This window comes from Lepidochelys kempii, chromosome 3 (genome assembly GCF_965140265.1).
Source record: "Lepidochelys kempii isolate rLepKem1 chromosome 3, rLepKem1.hap2, whole genome shotgun sequence".
Classification (NCBI taxonomy): Eukaryota; Metazoa; Chordata; order Testudines; family Cheloniidae; genus Lepidochelys; species Lepidochelys kempii.
In genome coordinates, this window is record NC_133258.1 from 135,066,366 (window position 1) to 135,092,827 (window position 26,462).

The window sequence follows — 26,462 nt, forward strand, 5'->3', positions numbered from 1 at the left end:
CGGATACAGACTAACTATTCTGAATCCTTCAATCAGGCCCATTTAAAAGTGCCCACACTAGACAGTGTTACACTGGCATGTAATTTAGATTTACTTTTCACTGTTAAGTCTTTTAAATGAAAAGTACGTTCCAGCTAAAACATGCTTCTGTAAACAGCCTCCTCACTAAACATTTAACCTCAGCCTAAGAAAAGTTGGTTTTTACCACAATTGCCTAGCTATCTAAAGAGCACTACGTAAAAATTATTTTCAGTTAACTTCACTTTTCTCCTAAAGTCCCTGTGTAAGTTTGACTTCCGCTCTGTAGTGTAAATCCTGCAATGCGAATAAAGTTTTTATTTTCTAAACTCCTTTGAAGTTGGATTCTTGTATAGTCATCTATGGTCAACAGCCTTAAATGGAGTATTGCTGGCTTCTTCACTTATTTTCTTCCACAGTTAAAAAGAAGAGACAGGAATAGAAAAGGTAACATCTGCCCATTCATTCTTCATGAAAGATTCTGAAACCAAGGTAGTTAAACTAGCAAATCTAGACAAAATACCTGATTTTCACAAATGGGTACACACAGTTGTAAGAACCTAATTCACATCACTAGTAACGTGCACATCCCTGTGACATATCAGACTTATGGCATAATGGTGATTATAGTAATCACTTTTTAAAGAAAACAGCTACAAAGAAAACACTAATTTAACAACTACTGTTTGAGGTTATAGGCTGGTATAATTGACACTCAAATCCCATAGAGCATAAAGGAAGAGTGATGTTAACTACTGTAAAGAAAACATCTCACAAAAATGTAGCTTCTGTAGTCAGGGACTCTGCTACTAGAAAATGCTTACCGTCACCATAAATGACTAAAAAGCTGCAGTACAAACTTAACAGGATAGAAACTAAGTTTAGGAAAAAAAACAAAAAACCCAGAAGTCTGTCCCTTCTAAAACCTTGCAGCACATTTTAGTTTATTTATCCCCATTGTCTTTCCTGAACTGAATTCATACAGCGGTTTCTACAAGTTACAGTATACAGAAGTCAAAAAGCCATCCTGTAATATTTTCAATTTATTAATAACCGTGGAAATTGTCATGACCCTGAACAGCGTATAGGCAAGATCTTCGCAGTCTACTACAAAAAAAGGTGTTACTCTTAATTGGAGCGACATAGTAACTTTGTGGCAATATGATTAGCTCTTTTATGTGAGACAGACATTCACATCTCATGACTGAGACTTTACAACAAAGAGGCAATAGTGTTTCTTAGAAGTAGCTGTGGAGTGGTTCTCCTAAAATAACTTCCAGTTGCTGAATTGTCTTCTGGCACTGGTGTTCTACTTCTTCACATTCATCTAAAAAGGAAACATTAACAAAGATGTAACTAACCTATATGCCCTATCTCCACCCTCACCACTTTTCTTATGTTGTAAGATCTCCCCACACCCCGTTTCATGGGTGTGTCTTTTCACACTGTATGCTCCTTTGGGCAGGGTGTTCGGGATGCACTTATGGTGTTTGGGAAGCATTTACTAGTTGAGCATTACTGCAGCTGAAAAGGTAATGCAACAAAAATATTTCTGAAATAAAGTGGTTTTACCACTCACAAGAGTGCGGTAAATGTAGTAACGCTTCATAAAAACCTGTCCTAAAACCAGTGCCACAGTCTGATTGTTTGGGACTTAAGTGGTGCACAGGCCCAGTGCACAGAGGTGAATTCCCATCAGTTAGTCTATGGCTCCTAAAACAATGCATCCACTTGTTAACTAAAATTAAAAGTCCCATTAACACCTCAGGTATCAAGTCCCAGTATACTAATTGGTGTACTTAGCCAATGTCATAGTCACTGATTATTCTTTTAAAAAAAGAAGTTAACACTCAGGACAGTGGATTTTTAATGTGTCAGTGATCGATCACTGTCTTTGTTAAAGTTTGTTTTGTATCATACGAGTATTTCAAAATGGACAACCCAAATATCCTGGTTGTCAACTGAAGCATTGTAGGACATTACCTTCCATTAGCTCAGCTAAGAAAGGGATGGATTCTGGCAACAGCACCATGTAGTTCTCCTTTAGTTTCCCTGCAAGTTCTACCAAAGTAAGCAGAGCAGCAAATCGGACCTACAATAAAAAAAACAAAACAAAACCTAAGCCACTATATAGGGAAACAAGCAATACAGCATATTCTCAAACATACCTTTTAATACTCCATGTCTTAGATCAATTTAGTTCCCTTTCCATTCTCCTCCCAGTGCCTTTATTTGGGGAGAGGGGTAATAAAGTGAATTCTGGGAACTGAAGTTTACTAAACTACTTGGAGCCGGAGAGGCTAATGTAGTTCAGTCTCCCATATACATAAAAATTTAGAGCCAGTCACATCTTGCAGGGGAAAAGGACAGAATATTAGTCAAGAATTAAGCCTGGTTGAAGTGAATAGAGACATTAAGGAGGGATGGGTTTGTTAGGAGGAGGAAATTTTCAAAGTTAGCTGATAGACTGGACTCCTTTCATGAAGTCTTCAAAACATTTCCACCTCCAATGGGTCCTGAAGCACACCCAGACGGTTAATGATTCTGACCAACAGAACGGCAAAGTGAAAGGACCCCATGTAGAACACTGCCACCACCTCCCTCTACATTACATCAGTGGAGCTCCAGCACTTTTGCCGACTGCAATGGTGACAATATCATTGGAGGAGCGAGACCAGTCTTTTAAGAGGAAGAGCCCAAACCAGTTAGGACGTCAAGTGTAGTCCCAAGCTGCAACTTAAGTACTGTCTATAGAACTATTTTTAGAGCGCTAATGTGATCCCCGCTGGCCTGAGTGTCCACGCAGGGTGGGAGGCTCACTTCCGTGGTCTGTGTAGACATACCTTAAACATCAAGACAAACAGCTTGAATCCCACCAGGGAGCCTATAACCCTCCAGCAAAGCTTACAGAGCTCTGGTGTTTGTGCTCTTGAAATACTAGCCCTCTTAATAAAATGACTGCTGCATTCTATGTCAGTTCTAGGCTCCAGCTGGTCTCAAGGTGTAGCCCAAATTGAATGCATTATTGAAGGCTAGTCTCTTCATAAGAAAAGGACAAATAAGTGTAGCAGGTTCATATACAAAATAAAAGGTCTCTCTTTGTACTAAAAGCTGGGCTCCTAACTAGTCTGGGGTCCAATGAGATCCATAGATTATACACCAGGCTCAAAAAGATAGGCTATGTTTGCTTTTGAAGTTGTGATTAACACTTCCTAATTCTTCCAGTTGCTCCCCACAACCCATCAAAATTAGCCGAGTCTTAGCCAGTTCGCCCTCATCACAATCCCACTCACAAGACAGTAAGTCAACTGTTCTGCTCCATCAGCAAGCCTTGCAGAAATAGAGCTGGGTGTTATCAATTTACTGAAGACCTCACAACCTGTCATTCCTCATTAACCATCCTAAGGGCCTAATATACTTGGGCATAGGAGGATTAGATTTTTATCCATAAATGTAGATGTCACCATACACAAACAAACCCATGAAGATTTTTTTCCTTTGATAATCAAAATGCAAAGAAAGAAAAATGCTGCTTGAGAACTTAAGAGTTTGGTTTGTATACTTTGACATGTGGTGTTGACAATTTGTGTTTTAATGGTTATAAGGTTTTAACTTTTTGAATCTCAACATCTACTGTCATTAAATAAATTGCTTGACACCCCCCCCGTGAAAACGTAAATAGATAAAAATTGAAAAAATGCTTAAAAACGAACATGGATATCTTAAAATTATCAAATATAAACATTGAATTCTGCCACACTTAGATATACTATAAATGTAGAACATGAACAAAAGGAAGACACAGTGAAACCCTGCTAAAACATAGGTCAGTCCTTGGGGACTGATGAACAATTGCCCATAATTATCTTCTGGCATCCATTCTGAAGCTATTCCATTCACACTATAGTAAAGGACCATCTGTATTAATAATACCAGTGTGTTATCTCATAAAGAGCAAATTTCATGTCAAGCAATGACCCAGCCAACCCACAATCTGCTTTCTATGCACAGCAGTTTAAACACACTCATATTCAACTTGGAGATAATCCAGCTTCATACCTTAGGTGAGGTGTGCCTTGTCTTCAGCAGAATCTGGTAGTTTAGTGGTTTCCATAGAGAATCATCTGCCATTGCAATTGAAAACTGAGCTATACATGGAATCAGGTGCATGGTCACTCTTTCCTGGAAGTTCTCTTCTCCTCCAAGCATGTTTTCTAGCTGCAGGAGTAAAATGATCACAAAGCAAGTCAAACAGAAAGGCCCAACTGTTTAACTGAGGCTTAAAAACATCCTGCTGCCCTCTCACCCTGCAACATCAGGTTAACATTTCGCAACACACGAGTTCAAAGCCTAATGGAGGGAGATTCCAAAGGCCAGAGTACTAAGGAAGATAAACACCAGTAAAGATGAAAAATCTAAGAAGTTACATTTTAAAATGTTGATTCCCCTAAAATCTTTCAGCTATGAACTCCCTCTTCTGGGCTTAAGATTTAATGGTACCATTGTTTACTGGCGCATGAAAAATTCAGGTTTAAATTCTTTGGGGTGCCATATCTTTGACTGATAAATGCTGTCTGAGAGCCCGCAGAGGGAGTGTACTTGGCCTGCAGGAGTTGGGGGAGGAGACAGAAAAAGCTTCTTCATGCAGCAATGACCCATCCAACTTGGGAGTGGTGTTGGCTGGCACTGCAGAATATCTAATTGTGTGATGGGGCAGTTTAAAAGGTCCGAGCAAAGGAGAAGGAGCTGGAAACTCCTGAGCTTTGGGCAAGTCACTTAATCCTTCCAATACCCCAGTGAGGTAGGTAAGTATTAATTTCTCTATTTTGTAGTATGAGAAAACTGAGGTGCAGGGTTATTTAGGTAACGCGTTGAAGTACTTTGAAGACAAATACTAAAATAAATAATAAATAATAATAATAATAATAATACGATTATTGAAAATAAAATGGGAACAGGGAGAGATTAATCCAAAGAAGGCCAAATCCATGACAAATTACAAGGAATATAATCTGAATATTTAATAGTCAGCAATAAACCTGTTAAACGAAATGGGAATACAATACTTGGATAATCCAGCAATAGTCTCCTTTCAATGTACGTGTCAGTACCTGGTCAACTAGGGGCACCATCAAGGTTTCTGCTCTCTCTTTGCTTACAAAACGCTGGGTATCAAAGAGGAAGATTTTGTGCAAACAGTCAAGGATGAACTGCAGCAATAAGCAGCTCTTTTCAGTACTGTTCTCAGAGTCAAAGAAAGCTTCATCTGCACGTGGGGAAAAGAAGGAAAGGAAAAACCATGAAGAAGCCACTTGCTCTGCAAACACCAGGAATTAGAAATATTGTTAGCTGTTCATGGAACTGGCTATAATGAAAGGAGAGATTATTTAGCAGTCGATGTTACCAACATTCTTTTTAAGAAATGAGTAAGTAGTAAATGGCCTATGGCCTGGATATCCCATGATTAAATCTAGTCCACATGAAATGCAATGTTCAATACGGCCTTTTAGCTCATTGCAGTTTGGAATATTATTGCTTAGATTAACGTTGTTGCTGCTGGATGTGGCATACAGCTGGGGAAGAAGGGGAGCACACAGCTTGTGGGAAAAGGTGCTAGGGATTAACTGAAGAACCTGACAATCAGTGCTACTGATGTACAGGCTGCCTAAGTATGGAAACATCCTGTCACCAATGCATTTGCTGGTTGCCTGAGTTTTGAATGGGGAGAGGAAAATGAAACAAAACAGCAGCAGATATTTCATCAACTAAGTTGTGGAGCCCAAGCCTGGCTGGTGTGTTCTATATGGCCATGTCAGGGGAGGCAATGAGTGAAACGTAAGAGAGCAGGGTCTTGAAACAGGCTTCACTGATCTCACAAACTGCAACTTTGGCTGACTCCAAAAGAAACGTCATGAGTGGAATGACTTCCCCTAGTTGAAGAATATTCCTTTCTTTGGACTTCTGGCCCAAACCCCCCAACTGAAGACATCCTTTTTGCATCCCCCAAATGAGTAAGCCACCTTGCTGCAAGATGCAAGAAAAAGGGGGAAGAAAACGTGTTAGGAGACAAGGGTGGGAGGCATGCAGAGACAGCAAGCTTACAGTGATATCATATTTCAACTGTTCCTGCTTTGATAACTATAGTAACTGGAGACCTACCAGTTTTGGAGATGTTAATCTGGTTCAGGGTATCAGCAAAAGGCTTCACTAAATTACCAGCAAACAGGTTGAAAAGACCCTTGAGCTTGTCTGCAATGCAATCAGCTAACCGGTAGAATGTCAACAGTCTGTCCTTTGAGGTGACCTCTGATTTGGACCAATCATATAACTGATGAGAGAGAGAAGTTTGTTCTACATTAACGCAGTTGTAAATACAGTTGTGCTAATACCAAAGGACTATATTAAAATTCCTACCTTGAAGAAGAGGGGTCTGAAAGAAACCTCCGAAAGCTTCATGACCATGCTAATTAAACAGCTAATAATATGGGTCTCTGTTCTACCAACTTCTTCCAGATCATCCTAGAACAAGTGAAAGGTATAATTCAAAATCCATACAGTAAGACTCAGAGCCTGATGAGCATCCTTTTACAAAGTCTAACTTTAATCTCTACTATGTTTAGGTCCAAGATACTTGTGTAACTAAAATTTTCTATTCACAAGGAGCACTCTCTCACTTCTCTCCTAGCTGAATACACAATTCTCAAAAGTGCAGAAAATGCATTTAGCAGGAAACAACCTGACACATTCTTGTAAAGAACTTCTAAAATTAACATCTAGTAGAAAACCACATCCATTCTTGCTCTTTAAGAATTGCCAGTACTCCACCTGTGAGTGCTCTGTTCTGAAGTCCAGGGCTTTCATGAAAAACGCTGTCAGCTCAGACTGATGGGAGATGAGCTGGTTTCTCTCCATAACTGCAATGTGCTCTTTAAGAATGTCCATAAGGGGACCCAGGCGGTTCTGTAAAAGATTTAAAAAAAAAAAAAAAAAGAGACAGCTGTTACCCCATAATTAAAAAAGTCACATCCATAGATCATCAGATCAACTGAATTCCTTCCACAATTTATTTTTAAAAAAAATACAGGTGAAAATCATGGTCTTTAAACAAATAAACATCCCCATTCACAATGTTAGAAACCCAAAATTTGCACCATTAAGAACCCAAAAGGTGCATCTGACCAAACAAAATAAAATTGATTTAAACCTGATTTTCATTGCCCAAGCTAAGAGAAATAAAAAAGTTGACAGGTTGTAAATAACTTGGATTTTATAAAATTCTTTGACTTCTGGTAATCTAAGGCACTATCAATAAAAGGTGAAGATGTGTTTGTTTACAATTTGACTTAAATAGGCAGTGTCCCTTTAAAGAGTTTTCTTTCCCTCCCCATCTTGGCAGCAGATTTTAAATGCCCAAGCATGAGATAGTAGCAAGGCCCAGAGGAAAGCTGCAATTCCTAATGTATGTCCCTAGCAAATAAATGAAAGCTTTAATGAACAGAACTGTCTTCCATACTTGCCATCTAGCATATGAATACTCTAGAGCCTGATGGATCCTTCCCTGTTCTAACTTTTCTGGTTTAATATAAAAATGCATATTTAAACTATAATTACATTTCCACTAACTTTACTAATGAATGAAAAAAATCATAACCTTCCAAGCATTTGCAAGTTCATTGTAACACTTGGTAATCGCTGGCAACAGAACTCTGGGACCAAGCTGTGTAGCTAACATAGTTTTCAGTGATGTTAAACGGAGATTAAGCTGGGACGAAGGGCCCATTTCCACTGCAATCCTTTCCAAGCGAACGACCTATCAGAAAATCCAAGAACAACAAAACCAGTAAAACAAATCTTTCAAGAGCTGTTTTCATAATCATCTCCTCCAGAAAAATATTGCGGTCTAGGAACCAACAAAGAAATCACCTACTTAATTTAAAAAGTTTATACTCAGTTTAATTAGCAAAGCATTTTGGAAATAAAAAGCACTACTGTCTGTTACTACTTTAAACACTACAATTTATGAACTTTGTATATAAGACTTTGTCTCCTGCAATACATGAAAACTGAAAAAGGGGATTCATCAGTGGAATAAGCAGAGGATCATTACATCCACTCTATTTATAAAAGCTGGAGTTTTTATTAATATATACACATTTGATCAACTTACTGGTACAGGAGAAAAACCCTCAAAATTCACACCCCACCTCCTAAAGTAGCAAGCTAAGTCTCTGCAAGGTTGCAGGAGGAGAACACCAGCTACATCATTCCATTTACTCGCGGAGGCTGAGTAGAAGCAGTCAGGAGATTTCCCCCAACCACCCAGATGGCCAAATTCTCATTTTAATTCACTGCAAAATCCTGCATGACCTCCATGATTTGAGCTTCCTCATTCTTGTCCCCTCACCCTCTCAAGACAGCGATGGCTCACCTGCAGCAAAGCATCCACCAGATAGGGGCTGAGGAAGTGTGACAGTGTTGCCACAACTTTCAGCAGCGCACTCACTGCGCTGAGCAAGTAAATCTCGTTAGAGACCAGCTCCTTTTTGTCTTTTAGTGTCTTCAGCAACGCTGGCATCAGCCTGCAAATAATCAAGTAAAAACACGCAGAGAAGTAAATCCATTGCCAGTTGCACACTGGGAGGCAACTTTCCAAATAGGCCCCAATCCAGCCTATAAAACTACAGGCACAACTTTCGTGTCTACAATGTCTCCGTGCACAGCTGCAGAATCTATTTTTGAAAACCCGGCCTTTTGGGATTCACGTCTCTATTTTATTTCTCAAAAAGCTGTGAAGATTATTAGATTTAAGGCCCTGCTACATTGTGAAACTGAGCATTCTTATTAAGGCTAAGGTGTTTTTAAAAAAGCTGTTTTATTAAATGCCTGAGTTCCATATGAACAGGCAGGACCAAACAGAGTTGTATCGTAGCTATTTTCCAGCTGTGCTGAACAAGGGTTCTATGTTTTAAATACAGTCAGGCTTACAATGGTAATATAGCCATTTGACAGATTCTGCAAGAACTTCTGGGATTATTAAATGATCTCCAATTCTTACACAATTAGTGCAGCATTTGCTTCGGAGTTCTCTCGCTCTAAGTACTCAGGAGGACTCTTGGGCCTTTATCCATTTCTACAAAGCACACCGTGCACATACAGACTGCCAATTAGTTTAACAAGCCTTTAAGCCAGCCTTTAGTAATACGTTTCATCTGACGTAGTTCCTGCGGCAGTGAACCCTTTTATGAAAATGGACGATACCTTGGAAGCTGAGGTACTGCTAGTGGTTTCAGCGTATAGGTGACCTCAGCTATGCACAGCAAAGCACTTCCCATCACATTCCTTTCTTCCTTCCTCTCTGAAGAAATCAGGTCAATGGTGGCTTTCAGGACAGGCACAAAAGGCTCTGGATGGTCTGTGCCAAAACATTTGCACAGTAATTTGAGGCTGAACAAAGCAGTCTGCCTGTTGATGGCTTGCTCCTCCTCCTCATTGATTTTACGCTGGACAATAGTGATTAGCTCTGGAATTAGTTCTAAGAGCTGCCAAACCTAAGAGAACAAAAGAACACACAAATATGAAATTAAAAACATAGCTAGGTCCAGATCCTGCAAGTTAATGTGGGTGGGCGGACCACATTTTGGTATTCAAAAACTCACATTTCCATCTGAAAGTTCTACACCTGCCCTTACACGACATCTCATTTCTACATTAGCGGAAAGGTGCGAACAGTTTAAACAAAAAGAAAGGGCTTAACCCTTTGCCTTACTTGGACCTTCTGCCAACGTGTGCGCTGCTGCAATTTATTGTTCAAGAGATCCATTGCTTTACGTCTCACAGAAGGCAGCTGGTTGGTCATCAGTCCCCTAATGACAGGGATAAATGTCTGTGTCGGCAATAAGGCATTGGCCTGTAAAAAAAAAAAACAAAAAAAAACAACACAAATGTTCTTTCCTGTACTGCACCATCCAAGCCCCCCAAAAAGTATAGAAATGTGCACTTCCTGAGAACAAAGAGAGGATCAGAAAAGAAGGGAAAGCATGTCCTGATAGTGCTTTGTTTGGGAAAGCAAAAGGAGAAAGTAAGTTCCTGCTACAATGTTTAATTCTCATACCGTAACTGCTAGCCACCAATTTGGAAATAAACTACCTTCTACTTGCTCTGCCTCATTTAACCCTGAGGATTCCTACACAATATTCTTCCACTCCAGGCTGCAGTTGGCTAGATATTATTCGCCACCAAAATAATCCTTCTGACATTGCTCCATGCACACTGGCTCGGAGTGGTGGGACAACTAAGTCGCTAATGGAAGAAAATTCAGCACCATTCACCCTGAGAACTGATGAGAACTCTGATCCATAGCTCCACTATTGCTGCTAGGGCACCAAGCCAACATGATATCTGTACTTCTGATTTAAAAAAAAAAAAAAGACTTGAAAAACATAGCAAGGCTTGTCACTTCATGTAAATTCTTCTGCAGAAATATTAGCTAACTAAAAGTCCACGTTAAAAGTTGTAACTAGAAAAAACACCAGAAGGCTATTTTCTTTCTGACAATATCTAGATGGCTCTATCCAACCACCAGGACGCTTAACAGAAAAATAACCATCACTGGGTTTACTTCACTTTGTTTGCTCTGCCTAATAATACTGCTGGCACTAGAAAATTAAAGTAACAATGCATCAGGTCCCAAATTGGTTGGTAAAGCTTACTAATGAATTATGTAACATAAAACCACCAACAAAAAAACCTTATACAAACGTTGCAAAGATAAAATGTTATATGCAGTGCTGTTGTAACCATGATGGTCCCAGGATATTTGCAAGACAAGATGGATGAGGTATTATCTTTTATTGGGCCAACTTCTGTTGGTGAGAGAGACAAGCTTTCAAGCTTACACAGACCTGAAGAACAGCTCTGTGTAAGCTTGAAAGCTTGTCTATCTCACCAACGAAGTTGGTCCAACAAAGATATTACCTCACCCACCTTCTCTCACAAAAATTAAAATGTAACAAATGTTATAATCATGTTAAAAAAAAAGGGAGAAGGAAAAACAAAGCCAACAAATGGAGTAATGAAAACTTACTTTATCTAGCATATCATAAGACTTATTGAGCAGAGCCCTCCAAAACTTTGCTGTTGGTTTGTCTGCATTTTCTTCCACTGAGTGTGCCACAACATTTATGTAGCAAAGAACTTCTTCTAATAATCTAAATGGAGAAACGTTTTTTCATGAGTAACATTTACAAAGTGATTTTATTCCTGGAGGGCAAGAAATTTCACAGACAATAATGAGGGTTAATAAAATACCCCGTACAGAAAACTATTTACATTAGATCTAGATATTAAAATACAAAAACCTGTTAGGAAATAGTTCAGGCTGGGGGCACATATTAAGAAGAGTCCATCTAGCCCTCCAACCATTTATCATCCTTTCCAAAGGATAAGGAGTCTCCCAAACACCTCGGGAAACGTATGAAAGCCCGGAAACAGGTCTAAGAGGTGCAGCACTTCACTTGTGCCACACATCCCTTCTTTACTTACTGTCATCCCATGCAAGTTACACCTTCCCCCCAAAACCTAAATTTTGCTGCACTGAAACATCTACTACAGTCAGCTCTTCTAAATTACATCTGTGATGACTGTAATACTCTCATTCTGACAAACGGGCTTACATCGATAAGGGATTTTTCCTGGGAGTGAAGGAGCAACGAGTGTTGTGGCTAGAAGAATTTCAAATATAATTTCAGATTTTTAGAGACCCTCTTATCATGGCAGCTACGTGCTCATGTAAACATTAAAGTAAATACATGAAATCACGCAAAGAGGAGAGAATTAATTTTTAAAAAAGCACTTCACTTGTCAAGAACAAAAAACCCCCCAAAATCAGACAACAGCTAAATCAACTGAAAAAACAACCTGCTTGTAATAAACTACAGAGACATAAGTTTGTAGGGGTTTTTTTTGTGTGCACGCGCACATGTACCTCTGCTCCAACTCCTGAAGCTCTTCAGCTCCACCACATTCGACTATCTGATTAACAACAAAAACAAAAAACCAAACAGTTGTTAGGACTGTATTACAGTAACACATTGGAGCTGCTTCCATGAAGGATACGTTAACATTTAATTACAATTTTTTTATAGCTGTAGTTTAGTCATAAAAAAACCCCAAAAACTAATGACAGGATGAAACCCAAGAAACTCAACTAAAGATTGTTGTAACATTGCTGATGAATGACACTGGATTACCACACTTCAGGTAACTGAAGTCCTCTGGGCAAGCACAGGATTAGCACCTGCAGTGAAAGCTTGCCTAACACTATTCTATCAATATGTTTCAAACCAGAGATGGAGGGATCACCTCTAAAAAGATGAGTTGAGTTTCCATGTCCTTTCAAGCTGTGGCCTCTCTGCTGAGACTACCAGTGCCCATCCTACTAATACCAATTGCAATGGTGGATTCGTGATCAGATACTTATCCACAAGAAAGAGACAGAACACTGACTCATTTCATGTAAGCCACCAAACTGCAGTCAGATGGATAGAAAAATGCTACAAACTAGGGCTAGATTTGAATCATTGACCTACATGTGAAAAATTTCACATCTCATCACTTCTCTGTTGAGCCACCCAGTTCCCCATAACTGATATTTTTTAAAAAACACAAAATCTTTTTGGTTCTTTAATATTTAATAGTATAATTTTTTACCTCTGAGTTAGAGTTTTACCAGATTCCAAGACTACATGGATTCACCAAATTCCAACACTATAACTCAAAAGATACCTTATAATATGTAATTCGAAATCACAAAATAAAAGGGACCTTGGAATTATAATGCTGGAATCTGGTGAATCCAGATAGTCTCAATAACTGATTGATATCACACTATTTGCCATTGACTTCACTGTAGCCAGGATTTACTCTGTCTTTTACCTAATGATCAATCACGCAGGCTAAATCTCTTTGTAAGAGAACTGGAGGGGGGAAGGAAACGAACAAAGAAAACAACAACATACCACCAAAAGAAACCCCCCAAAACTTTTACTGATAAATTGCAAAAAGACTTCAGAACTGTGTAAAAGGCAGTCAGCCAAATATACTTCAGAAAGCTAAAAGAACAGATGTGTTCAGAATGAAAAGAAAACCAAACCACTTGACAAAAAAAAAATCTGCATTACCTTTTTCACAAAACTTTGAGAAGCCAAAAGCTGTGCCATGAAAGAGACAGATAAAAATTTAAAATGTCGCAGTTGTTTGCCTGAGTGAGACTCCACATTAAAAAGCTGCACTTCTTCATCTTGTGTTTTCATCTTGCGTGTTCTTAATTTTTTTGGTCCAGGATCATCTGATAAAACATCCCCCACAAAAATTATTTTTGCAGCCATGACTAGGAAAGAAGCTTTTGACTGCCAATTACTAAAACTGAAATAAAATATTGCAACAGTTAAAGGGCAAGTAAGTGCTGCATTGTTCAGTAGTTGAGGTCAACTTGGGTAACTAAGATATAGGGTCCAACCCTACAGTCCTCACAATGGCAAAATCCCCATTGACTTCAACAGGAGTTTTGCTTGTGCAAGAATGGAAGGATCAGGCTCAAGAGAGTCTTCTATATTTTTCAATATATTCTCCTACAAAATGCCATCTGAAAGTCATCAGTTTTCTCTCCCCACTGTGTTAATTTTTTCATCATCATCAGTGATATTATACAATAGGCAAACCAAGGGCTCAAGCAGAACAGCGGAAACTGTTCTGAACTCCAGTCAGTTTTGTGCTAGTCCTATTCATTTTGCAAAAGTCCCAGAATTATCCCTATATTAAGTCAGAAGCAAGACACTAAAATACAGGAGAGGGGAACGTCTCCATTTCATTAACTTCTAATACATATGTTGAGATTTTGTCTGATTCTTTCTGTATTGTAAATTGTATATATTTTATATTTTCTTTTGCATCTTCTGAAAAAGCTATATGGGAAATGGGCCACGAATAGGATGGCACCAAAGGGGAGGGCGGGCGGGCGGGGAAGGGGTTGGGTCACAAAATTCTAGACTGAGTATATTTGGAAATGTTGCTATCAGGCCTGTCCAGTCTCCCTTTGCTGGAAAAAGAGAGTCATATAAATATCAACAAGGAAGGGAAAACTCCTTACACTTAAATAATGGTTGTTTTTTGTTTTTTTTTAAAGTATCAAGACATACTGTTCAATGAGTGCCTCCACCAGAAACCTGCATTTAAAAAAATGCATTAAAATTGAGTTAGGTCCCTATATATATATATATATTATTTTTTTATTTTTTGCTTTAAAGAACAGCCTTATCAAACAAGCATATGCTATATTACACATGATATGTTCTATACACTAATTATTATGGTTGGTCCCTTTTTATTTTAAGCTAAACTACTTTGGAGAATCTTACTGTATTCTATGAAGGAAAAGTACTATTTGGCCCTGAATGCTAATTCATAGCATTCTGAAATGAAATTTTTTGGCACAAAAAAGGTATATACTTCTTAACTGTAGTTCTAACTGAATGAGAAGGAAAGATGCAGTTAAGGTAATCCTGCAGCCCAAAACCTTGAACAACAGAAGTAACATTAAGATTCACAAGCAACTGCAGAGCAAGTCCGTTTTGTGGTTACCTTCTTTGTTCTCTGGCAGTTTTGTTAAGTACTGGATTATTTTCATCAAGCTCTGGAACTGATGATGAACACTAAACTCACAACAAACAGTAATCCAAAATTCAACGTCTGTTTCCAAAACAGCATCCTGTTTAGGGATTAAACAGAGAAAATATTTATTTCAAGAACTAAAAATAAGAGAAAAAACTTTTGTTGTTGAATGTGTATGAATGTACGGTCCTAGGGAATGTTGCTGGAACTGTTATTAATGATAACAACAGCAAGATGTATTGGACTCATGTCCCCTGTGAATGGGCAGAGACCAACAGCTCATTCCACATACTGAAGGCTATCGAAAAGCCGTACTGTGGTAATGACTATGGCTTACCACTAACGTCACTATTTCAGATCCAGCTGATCAATAGTGAAATGCTCCACAATATTCTATTAAAAATCCTCTAACCCAGTTAGCGTGCACCTGAAAAAATTATCTGAGGTAGAGAAAACAAATCTCTTTTGCTACTGCATTAGTCAGTTTGGTGGGGTATTTTTTGTTGTCATCTGTCTTTTTTAAGCCCAACAGAAAACTACTAGATTTCTAGAGCCAAAGATTATTTTGATTTTTCCATCCCACAAAGATGGCCAGAACTGGCACATGAGAATAGAACCCCACAAAAATGTCAGCTAAACAAGAGCAAAAATAAGATGATGACAATGATTTTTACAGCACAGACTGAACCTTTTCCAATTTTTGACAGGTACCATGTACTGAATATTAGAATTAACCTCTAAATGCATTAGAAAAGTAGTCAGTAGGAAACTTATTGTATTTGCTGATTTTTGCACAGGAGAAAAAAAACTCCTCAAAAACCTGACCTGGTCTTTAAAACAAACAAAGCAAATAATATGGGCCCAGCTGAGCCAAGACTGGAGTACCACATGCACAGCAACCTAGGCAGGGCTGAATTTGGCCCAATAGGTTATGAAATATTACAACAGCTGTGCTATTAACATTGAATGTGATAGTTAAAACTGAAAGTTGTAATCTACCTAACTTTTCCCCATTAATAATGTTTGAATACTTTCAGTAGGTCACTCAGCCTGGACAAAAACTAGACTGATCTATTTCACTTCCCGGGTACCCTGCAATAGCAAAGTGCTGTTGTGTTTGGGGTCACAACGTGGTTGGGGACTATGACTAGAAAAATCTCCATTTATAAAAAAATGTAACCACCTCCTTTAAAAAAATAAAACACACACCCTGAATTTTCAGCTTAAACTATTCTAACAGTCTCCCTTTAACACTTTACATGAAGATCCTGGCTACACGACAAAAACACATACATTTCTGCAATATAATATGGTTTATTCCCACCTATGTGGAAGAATAAAATCGACACCAGAGAATCTCATTTCAGTAAGATACACAGCCAAGGAAAAAGAAATTTTAACACATAATTACTTACACTGTAAGCAATTTGGGGGCAGGGACTACCTTTTTATACCATGTCTGTATGGTACCTAGAACAATGGGTCCCAGGCTATGATGGGGTTCCTCAGTGTTACCACAATACACATAATAAACATTATCCTCATGTTTTGGCAGCAACACAGATGGTTTTTTTGTAGGGTAGGCAAAAGTCTTATCTCACAACTGAATGGAATACATGCTAGAGACACAAGGTGGGTAAGGGAATATCTTTTATTGGACCAATTTTTGTTGGTGAAAGAGAAACTTTTGAGCTTACTGTAAACTAAAAAGCTTCTCTCTCTCTCACCAACAGAAGACGGTCCAATGAAAGATATTATCTCACCCACCTTGTCTCTAATATCCTGGGACTGATGAGGCTACACCACCACCACCTCGAAAACATGCTGTTATTTTCAGTCTGGACATTTTTACAGTTAAAGAGTTCACCCCCTCATTGTTCTGACCTTTTCTCCATTGGTTGCTGCAGTCACGGTTTTGGTCACATGCTGTTCAAACAGGAGCACCAGAAGAACCCAGAGGAATCGTTCCCCTCCCAACGTATCAATCAGCTGAGCCAGGATGGGAAGGCGTCTGTGCTCAGGCACATGAGGCAAGGCATCCACAAACACATGTATGATTTTAATAACTACCTCCTCCACATTCTTTGCAGCCTCTGGAGCGCCACCATCTTCAGCCTATAAACAGGTTAGGGAGTTCAACAAATTATCCTACACGGGCACAATCTAATGAGGATTTTCTATGCACATAAAAGCAAATAAAGAGGTGGGAATTGTTTTTGTGAGGCACATAAAGCAAGACCATTGCCAAACATTATGATCACAAGATAAACATCTAAAGGCTTCATCCTGTAAAAATGTAAGGCTTATTGATATTACAAAAGTTTGCGCTGGCATAACGGTGTATGAGCCCCATTAATGTAGATGTGTTGCACCAGTGCAAAATGGGGCTAACAAAAGACTATGTTTTTCTAACTAGTTTTCAGTCGTCAAATTTTCTTTTGAGTTTTAGGAAAGTATTTTACTAAATTGCTCTCAAGTTGACTGGGATTTTGAAAATTACTCAGCAACAATCTAAATTTATGCCCATGAAGTCAACAGGAGATTTTCAAGGGAGACCAATGATGAGCACTTTTGAAAATCTCACCCTCAGCATGCATTTTAATTCTTGGTCAAATTTTACACTTTAATAAAAACAATTTTGGTAGGACCTAGAGAATATCAGCTCACTAACAGACCACTATCTATATGTAATAATTATGTGTACACATATATGCATACATAGATTTGTTTTCACATTGGATAATGGCTCAATTAGTCAGTAATTACAAGTTACTTTTCAAAATGTACTGGAGAACAGCCTGATTTCTCTAAAAGTGACATGCAGAGAAAGTAAAACAAGGGTTCTCTCTTTTTTGTTTCTTTATGATGTATGAAGGGGGCCTGAAAGGTTTTCCAACCAGAGATTTGTGTTTATTTTAGAAATTGAGATCTCACCCATGTTTTTCATGAAAATCCATGGACTACTGAAGAATGTTAGGGACTTGTCAAGTGAAAGCAGATTCAGGGAAAGTGCTTTTATTACGTCTTTTTCTAACTCTGTGTGTGTTTGTTTTGGGTTTATATTCATTTAGCTCAAATGGCCAGAAATAAAGAGAGTTAGAAGAAAAGAAATGACATTCCCATTCCCATAAATAAATACTATATGAGTCCAACAAAACCAGCGAAGGCCAGATTTGATACTCCTAATATTTCTTTGCTAAGTAAGTTACAAAATATTTTTATAACATTTCAGGCCACATTCAGTCATACAATCTGATAACATATGGTGTTTTAATCAAATCATTACTCGGCTTTTAAGTATGTCACTTTTCAGAGGAACAGCCGTGTTAGTCTGTATTCGCAAAAAGAAAAGGAGTACTTGTGGCACCTTAGAGACTAACCAATTTATTTGAGCATGAGCTTTCGTGAGCTACAGCTCACTTCATCAGATGTTTACTGTGGAAACTGCAGCAGACTTTATATACACACAGAAATCATGAAACAATACCTCCTCCCACCCCACTGTCCTGCTGGTAATAGCTTATCTAAAGTGATCAACAGGTGGGCCATTTCCAGCACAAATCCAGGTTTTCTCACCCTCCACCCCCCCACACAAATTCACTCTCCTGCTGGTGAGCTGGTGAGCACCAGCAGGAGAGTGAATTTGTGTGGGGGGGTGGAGGGTGAGAAAACCTGGATTTGTGCTGGAAATGGCCCACCTGTTGATCACTTTAGATAAGCTATTACCAGCAGGACAGTGGGGTGGGAGGAGGTATTGTTTCATGATTTCTGTGTGTATATAAAGTCTGCTGCAGTTTCCACGGTAAACATCTGATGAAGTGAGCTGTAGCTCACGAAAGCTCATGCTCAAATAAATTGGTTAGTCTCTAAGGTGCCACAAGTACTCCTTTTCTTTTTAAGTATGTCACTGAGACCTGTACACCAAAATACATGCTCCAGACCAGCTATGTAAGTCATCACTTTCATTCCACCTTCTGTAAAATCCATTTCCGCTCCCTCGATAAGGAGGATGCTTTTTCAGTACTACTTTTTATTGGACCTTAGGGCTGGTCATGTCTGTTATACCCAATAGAAATCTCAAGGAACATGCTATAAATAATTTACTAGTGCCTTAAAAAAAAAAAAAACCCACACCCAAAATACTGTTCAGAGCTTTCTTCCTGCTTCTAATGAAAGAAAACATCTCACCTGTATAAGAGCAGGAATAACCATCTTCACAGTCTTATTAATTATTTGGAAACTATAAGTATCATCTAGACGCATGACGTTTGCCCCCATGAATGTAAAAATGGGCATGATGTTATGGAGAACTTTGTCCTGAAAAACAAAGCCCCAAAAAACTAAAAGGTTAGTGTTTTCAGTTTTAGATACTAAAGCTACTAATTTTTGTAAGGGGCGTGTATGTGTTTGTGGTTTTGCTTTTCCTCCATTCTCCCTCCCCACCTGTCAATATACTTTAAGGCTTTTTGACCCTTTCTTTATCTGAAATATTTTTTTTTTTTTTTTTAGAAACAGTACTTAAAGTTTACTATAACTGAAAGAAATTAGAAAACAATTCTTTATTCAATTTTTTTTTGAACTGACTAGATTTCAAGTTGACGGTGTCTCTTGAAGTTATAGAGAGCAACTATGCTGAAGGGAATATAATAGTTAGACATCAAAACAAAAATCTAAGTAAATTAGTAAAGAAAAGGAATTGAGAGTTAAGGCAGACTAAGTCTATCATGCTCTTATATCCAGATAATGCAGTACTGTGGTATGCAAAATCACCTATGAGTAGATTTTCAAAGACACAAATGCCAATTAGGTACACAACTCCCACTGACTCTCAATGGAAGTTGGACACCTAATTGCCCCTCTATCTTTCAAATACCTGCAATACCAAAGGTGACACAATGTGAGGTAATGACTGAGCAGCTGCTTTAATTTTTAGTTTTCTGACTTCTTTAGGCTACCTCACAACCACAATATGAACTTAAACACAAATTCAATTTGAAACTTTTCAGTTTAATGTAGCCTAGCACTGTGAAAGCTCTAAAGATAACTTCTGACAATTCTTTGAGTACTGCTGATGGCACCATCTTGCTAAAGCCTGTGCATTATTGGTTTTATAAGAGCTGTGAACAGGTTTCCCATGCAGGCTTAACAAGCAGAATAAATATGCCATGTTTTAGGAAGGTATTTAATATTCCAGGCAAATATTTACTTTATTTAAAACACGAAAACCAGCCACTGACCCGGTATTAAAGAAGGATGGAAAATTGTTTTCATGTTATATATTGGGTTCCCCTAAAGCAATTAAAAGCTACCTGTTGAATAAATTTCAGTTTAATCATGGAGAGGAGCACTTTATTTTTCAACTTTTCAACTGGTAGACTGAACAACAAATATATGCCTCTATATATTGATACACTTTAACACCACTTGCGTAACTTATTTTAACAATGGTTGCATATTCAAATTTCAGCCCACAGAAGAGAACTCCTATTTCAGAAGCAGTTTCAAAGACTTAAAACATTATTAAATACAATCATTACACTGTTGCATGAGATAAAACACACTAATACCACCTTTCATGGTCATATCTGGGCCAGACGCTCCACTATGCTGCATAGCATGGAGGGAAGAAAGAAGGAAAGGAGGTGCAAAAGGCCCTGAACACAACAGAAGGGTGGGTGAGCCATTTAACCTGAGGGGGATAATGTCATGCTGAACCATATTGCCCTTTTGTAATAAGTTCTCCATTCCCCAAGGGTTTTTCTGTGGGAGGGATAATAAGACCCTTGATAATTAGTGATTAACAACTCCATGGCAAAGTATCTTTCTGTTTTTAAATAAATAAATGGGAGTGGGAATCTCTTCAAAAGAACGTAAGGGACATCTAATTTTGTCCCGTTTCTTTCAGTAGTTTTCTCTCCTGAAGTCCTCTACATCTTCCCCTCTATCTTAGCTTTCTATCTTCCCCTCTCTTAAAACCAGAGACAAAAAAGAGAAGAGTTGTTAATAAACCTCACACACAACTTACAGGGAACATGCCAGCAGCAGTACCAAGCAGTAGCAGCGCGTGGTGATGTGTCTGAGGCATTTCTGATACCCTGACACACTGAACTACCAGCTCCACATTAAATTTCTCTTTATCAAGGATATCTGCAGAGGGGGGAAAAATATCTTGCTTAGTACTGTTTTTTAAAAAAAGATCACTAGTCTTAAAAACAGACATATTATTGCAATCCTAAAAGGCAGCTAATGTACAAAAGCTAGGGAAAGTTTTCCTGCTCCGAACTGGAAGCTGTAATTTTTACCTGACTGGATCCTGCTGCCACCTGGGGACAGTTTCTGACAGATGTTTAGCAAACAGCTTAGGATTAGCTGCTTTGTATATTCCATATTTTCCTGTTCTGTTGTTGAAGTTTCCAGGCATCTAAATGATTCAGGAGGTAGTCAGGGGTAGGAAGTGGAAGGATGAAAAATAAATTTCAGATAAACTAGTGGACTAGTCACATCTTAAAAATTCAAACCAGAGATAATATTCAAACAAAGAGACTTCCATAAAAACATCACTAATCTTACACAGTATGTGGAGAAATTTCCTATTTTATCTCAGTGTTCTTTTTACAAAAGCTGCCAGAAGTTTCAAACTACGAACAATTTGTACTTTTTCTTCATTACAGGCCCCTCAGAAAATAATCACTGTGCACTGAAATGTCATTTGAACACTTAATGTCACTGAAAGGAAAAGCTCACTGAATCACCCACTTTCCTTTGAAATATCCATCTTCCCTTGACTGTAAAAGGTAAATTTGAAGGTTTGAAAACTAATCACCAAATCTGTTAAAAATTTAAGTTACAAAATAAAGGGAAATTTAGGGATTTAATTTTTACAGATTAGGTCCCAAGACAGGAAGGCAGACAGGCAATTCAGCAAGGCTCTACCTGCCAAGATGTTTGAGTAACATCTGGCTTTGAGTACTTCTTTGGGAGAGGTATATGTAAAAACCAGTAAACATCCGGAAATGGGGCAAGAGAGGAATAGCTATAATTTCATTAGGCTGCTTTAAAAAGGGCAATATTACTACTTTCTGTAAATCATCCTTCAGCAGCCCTGAATTAGGAACCACAAGGTCAGTCTGCCACCACAACCACCAGTGGAGATCTGCATGACCATTCAGAAAATCGGGGTTTAGGGAAACCGTAGCACTCCCAACCCCCTTAATACAGAAATAAAGCACATGTCTGACAAGCTGTGTGTGTTGTACCACTCTCAAAGACCCACAGTACAGTATACAATAATGACAGCAGCCCTGTGTCCTGCTCTCCTGACTAAAGGAGTTAAAACAAAGGGTGCACTGATACGTTGCTGCCACAATGTTTAGGTATTAGCCCACACTCTAATGTTTTACATCCCCTATTAGTGAGGAGAGAACAGGTAATGACTGATGTTTCTTACTAATTTTTAATTAAGTGTCATTACCTGGCCAGCAGATTAAAAAGTACAGGTACTAGCACCTGAGGACGCTTGATCTTCTTCTTGTGCTGCAGTAATTCCAGAATGAGTGTAACTCTCTGCCAGTTCACACTGCTGATTTCCGGTACTGATTCCAGAACTTGGGGTTTTCTAAAAAGATTACAACTCAAGAAAATTAAGATATATTCATTCAAAGAAAATGAACTGAGCACAGCTCACTGTTAGAAAAGAAACCACCACCACTTGGGTAGAGATTGCAAAGGTTTTGCATGGCCTTTCAAACAAAAATAGAACCTCAGGATTTATCAAAAGAAAAAACAGACCCAATTGTAAAAAAAGAAAAAAAGTAAAATTACAGCATGCCTACTACACAGACACACCCCCAAAACACAACTCTATATTCCAAGATGGGTTCCTGCAACTGAAATTATTTTTCTGTTATTAGTCAGTTGTCTCAATGCTGACCCGCTGGGCATCCAGCTAATGGACAATAGTCTCATTTTAACTTCTGGGTGGCTAGGCACTGACTGAACTTGGTCCACCTGACCAAGAAGGGGCACGGCATCTTCATGCACTGACTCCAACTAGTAAGGAAGGCTTTAGAACAGGTTCAAAGGGGGTAGGTGACAAAAGCCCACAGATGAGATATAAGAAGGTAACTTCAGCAGAGGATTAGATATTTGAGAGCTGGGGAAGGACATGGACAATTACAGCAGGGTCATAGAAGCGACAAGAGGAAAATCAGTGGGAGAATCTGCTCAACATTTTAGATGTCTATTCACAAATGCAAAGAGTATGGGGAACAAACAGGAAGAACTGGAAACATTTGTGCACAAGCTAAACTATAACTTAATTGGCATCATTAACTTAACATTGGGATAAGTCTCATGACTGGAATATTGGTACAGAGAGGTGTAGCCTGTTCAGGAAGGACAGGCAGGGTAAAAAGGGAGGTATTGCATAATACATCAAGAATATATACAATTGTTCTAAGGTCCAGAAGGAGGTGGGATGCAGACCAGTTGAAAGTCTCTGGGTAAAGATAAAAGAGGTTAAAAAAATAGGAGTGACACCATGGTAGGGGTCTACTATAGACCACAAATCTGGAGAAGGTGGGGATGAGTCACTTCTAGAGTGTCCAAAACAGAAGATCTGGTAATAATGGGGCACTTTACTCAGACATTTCTTGGAAAAGTAATATGGCAAAACACAAAATTTCTAATTAAGTTCTTGGAATGTACTGGGGACAACTTTTTGTTCCAGAAAGTGGAAGCAGTAACCATAGACTTGCTTCTGATGAACAGAGAAGAACTGGTAGCAAATCTGAAGATGGCAGCCAATTCGGGAGAAAGTCTTCATGAAATCCCATGATTTCATGATTCCAAGGAAAGAAAGGAGAGAGAGCAATAAAATAAAAAGACAAGGGACTTCAAAACAGAAGACTTAAACAAATTCAGAACTGGCAGATAAGGTCCCTTGGGAAGAAAATCTAAGGGAAAAGGAAATCTAAGGGAAAATCTAAGAGTTCAGGAGAGCTGGCAGCTTCCTCAAGGAGACAATATTAAAGACAACAACTGCCAACTACCCAATGCGAAGAAAGGATAGGAAGAATAGTAAGAGGCCAATATGTCTCTATCAACCATTCTTTAATGACCTGAAAATCAAAGAGGAATCCTACAAAAAAGTGGAAACATGGACAAAAATGGAAAGGAAGAGGACAAAGAATAGAACAAGCAAGTAGGTACAAAATCAGAAAGGTTAAGGTGCAAAGTGAGAGTTACACCTAGCAAAGGACATCGAAGGCAATAAGAGGATCTTTAAAACATTACAAATAAGAGAGAAATGAAGAAAAGTGTAGGTCTTCTACTTGGAAGGGAAGGAGAGCTAATAACAGCTGACATCAAGAAAGCTGAGGTGTTCAGTGCCTATTTTCCTTCAGTCTTCACTAAAGTTTAAGGGTAACCAGATACTCAACACAATTAATATTAACAAGGGGGAAGGAACATAAGCCAAAATAGGGAAAGAATATTTAGATAAATTAGATGTATTCAATTTGACAGGGCCAGATGAAATTCATCCCAGGGTACTTTAGGAACTACATGACGCAATTTCAGAACTATTATCTTTAAAAAATCTTGGGGGACAGATGAGGTCCCAGAAGACTGGAGAGATGCAAACACAGTACCTATCTTTAAAAAGGGGAACAAAGAGGACCCAGCGGAATTATAGACCTGTCGGCCCAACTTAGATACCTGGAAAGATACTAGAACAAATTATTAAAAGACTGAGGGGGGGCTCGATAACAGTCTTCAAACATGTTAAGGGCTGTTATAAAGAGGATAGTGATCAACTGTTCTCCATGTACACTTAAGGCAGGACATGTAGTAATGGACAATCTGCAGTAAGGGAGATTTAAGTTAGCTATTAGGAAAAACATTCCAACTATAAGGGTAATTAAGCTCTGGAATAGGTTTTTAAGGGAGGTTGTAGAATCCCCGTCATTGGAGGTTTTTAACACCACTTTAGACAAACACTGGTCATTGATGGTCTAGGTTTACGTGGTCATGCCACAGCACAGGAGGCTGGAACTGACTTCTTGAGGTCCCTTCCAGCATACATTTCTATAAGTTGTCCTCTGACAAACACAATCTAAGAAGTAATTTAATGAGCAAGACCCTCTGTAAATCAAGTGGATGAAGTGGTTGCATACAGAGGAAGAGATAGAAAGAGAAGGACTGACTAACTGAATGAAGGTTCTCTCTCCAGAATTTACTTAGTGAGGTTATAAAAATAATATGACTGAAGCTTTTACTAAAAATAAAATAAAATAAAAATAATTGCTTTTTAGTTGAATGGCAAGATTTTGTCAATATCCATTAAAAACTCACCCATGCATTTTCTTTACATATATGTTAATAGTAAAGACACACAAAAATAAGCTCAGGCCTGACAGTGCACAGCAAGTTCAATATATGATTTTAAGGTTGTTGGGTAGGGATAGCGGTCTTCTGTATCAAGCACTCTATCAGCTGTTTTAAATAATATGGGGAGGCTTTAAACTCTGAAGTCCTTGGGATTTTTTTCTTCTTTACCGATGTAGTCAGAGAAGTTCCTATGCCTTCTATATATTTTACGACATTCTCTCAACAAGTGGTGTTTTCTAAATGTATACAGACAAACGCTGTAGCTTCAACATCTCTATGCCCATTACCTCTGCTGCTGTATTTTCTGTCTCCTAGTTTGCTGAACGGTAGCCAGAGCTTTGGCTTTCTCAGGAGGTTCTAGCTCTACACTAATCTGCTCAGCATCAACTGAAATCTAGAGCAAAAAATAAAATAAATTAAGTACATATGAGCAACAAACATCTATCCACCCACCCAAGTATTTATCTGGCCTTGGTCATCATAATAGCTATGAAAGCCTGTCCTAACTGCATTTCTTATGTCAATCAGAATGCAAGAAGAGTTTTCATCTATGTATTAAACAAACAAATTACTATTAAAGCAACAGTTACTCTCAATATATTTGGAGTAACACTTTTTGATTCTAGACAAATTACTTTTTCATACAGAAAATAAAAATGAAGCAGAGTGGACTGTTCCTCCTTCCTCTGAAGTTCATTATTACAACATAATGAATTCATACAGATGTGATACTTACCTTTTAGGAATACTATTTTAATGCATCTTTAATGCATATTAAATTATATTTTAATGTGGTTTGTATGGCTTCTGATGACTATCATGTTAAGAATTTCATAAGCAATAAATATAATTATTGATTGCAATTTAACCTCAAATATCTTAACAATTCTGACTAGATTCCCAAGTCCCAACAGTCTGCAACTTACCCCTTTAAAAACACTGCTAATTGCCTGGGCACAAAGTGGGTTTTTGCAATTTAACAATAAATCAAACAGAACTCTCAGTAGCTTCTGTTGCACCTTCCCATCTGGCACTGCAGCAAAGAATGGTTTAGTGATCTGCAAGGTTAAAAAAATATATATATATACGAAGCCAAAAACAGATATACTTTTTAATGGCAAAATGTGAAACGTGGGAAAATATAATTATTTTTATATCTGTATATATAATGATTTACATATACACACACAGACACGCCAGTCACATTTATGTACACATTGTCCCACTTTTGTGACTGTAATACAATATTTGAAACAAACAGTTGATTTCTATTCCAAGCAAAGTTATTTCTTACTTATCTTATTACTACTACTTGACATTATATCTTTTCTTTTTGTCTCTTGAAAAACAAAAATTTGAGGTAAAGCTCCTGCAGTAGCTGGTGAAAA

At 38.2% G+C, this 26,462-nt stretch overlaps 1 protein-coding gene across 4 annotated transcripts in view; it reads right to left on the reverse strand.

Annotated features, from left to right (window-relative positions):
* Positions 1 to 9: 9 nt before the first annotated feature.
* HEATR1 (HEAT repeat containing 1) overlaps positions 10 to 26,462 on the reverse strand; it is a 54,420-nt gene continuing 27,967 nt past the window's right edge. For all 4 annotated transcript variants that reach the window (XM_073338175.1, XM_073338178.1, XM_073338176.1 and 1 more), the window contains 22 exons: positions 26,001 to 26,132; positions 25,362 to 25,468; positions 22,157 to 22,300; positions 20,988 to 21,106; positions 20,711 to 20,832; positions 18,874 to 19,002; positions 16,570 to 16,800; positions 14,656 to 14,782; positions 13,197 to 13,363; positions 12,002 to 12,048; positions 11,102 to 11,225; positions 9,785 to 9,925; positions 9,277 to 9,566; positions 8,447 to 8,597; positions 7,670 to 7,828; positions 6,844 to 6,978; positions 6,433 to 6,537; positions 6,178 to 6,346; positions 5,130 to 5,284; positions 4,078 to 4,236; positions 2,002 to 2,110; positions 10 to 1,345 (listed from right to left, as the gene is read on the reverse strand). In XM_073338175.1, coding sequence (XP_073194276.1) covers positions 1,257 to 1,345; positions 2,002 to 2,110; positions 4,078 to 4,236; positions 5,130 to 5,284; positions 6,178 to 6,346; positions 6,433 to 6,537; positions 6,844 to 6,978; positions 7,670 to 7,828; positions 8,447 to 8,597; positions 9,277 to 9,566; positions 9,785 to 9,925; positions 11,102 to 11,225; positions 12,002 to 12,048; positions 13,197 to 13,363; positions 14,656 to 14,782; positions 16,570 to 16,800; positions 18,874 to 19,002; positions 20,711 to 20,832; positions 20,988 to 21,106; positions 22,157 to 22,300; positions 25,362 to 25,468; positions 26,001 to 26,132 — 3,111 coding nt within the window. In that variant the 3' untranslated portion in view covers positions 10 to 1,256. The remainder of the gene's footprint in view (positions 1,346 to 2,001; positions 2,111 to 4,077; positions 4,237 to 5,129; positions 5,285 to 6,177; positions 6,347 to 6,432; positions 6,538 to 6,843; positions 6,979 to 7,669; positions 7,829 to 8,446; positions 8,598 to 9,276; positions 9,567 to 9,784; positions 9,926 to 11,101; positions 11,226 to 12,001; positions 12,049 to 13,196; positions 13,364 to 14,655; positions 14,783 to 16,569; positions 16,801 to 18,873; positions 19,003 to 20,710; positions 20,833 to 20,987; positions 21,107 to 22,156; positions 22,301 to 25,361; positions 25,469 to 26,000; positions 26,133 to 26,462) is intronic.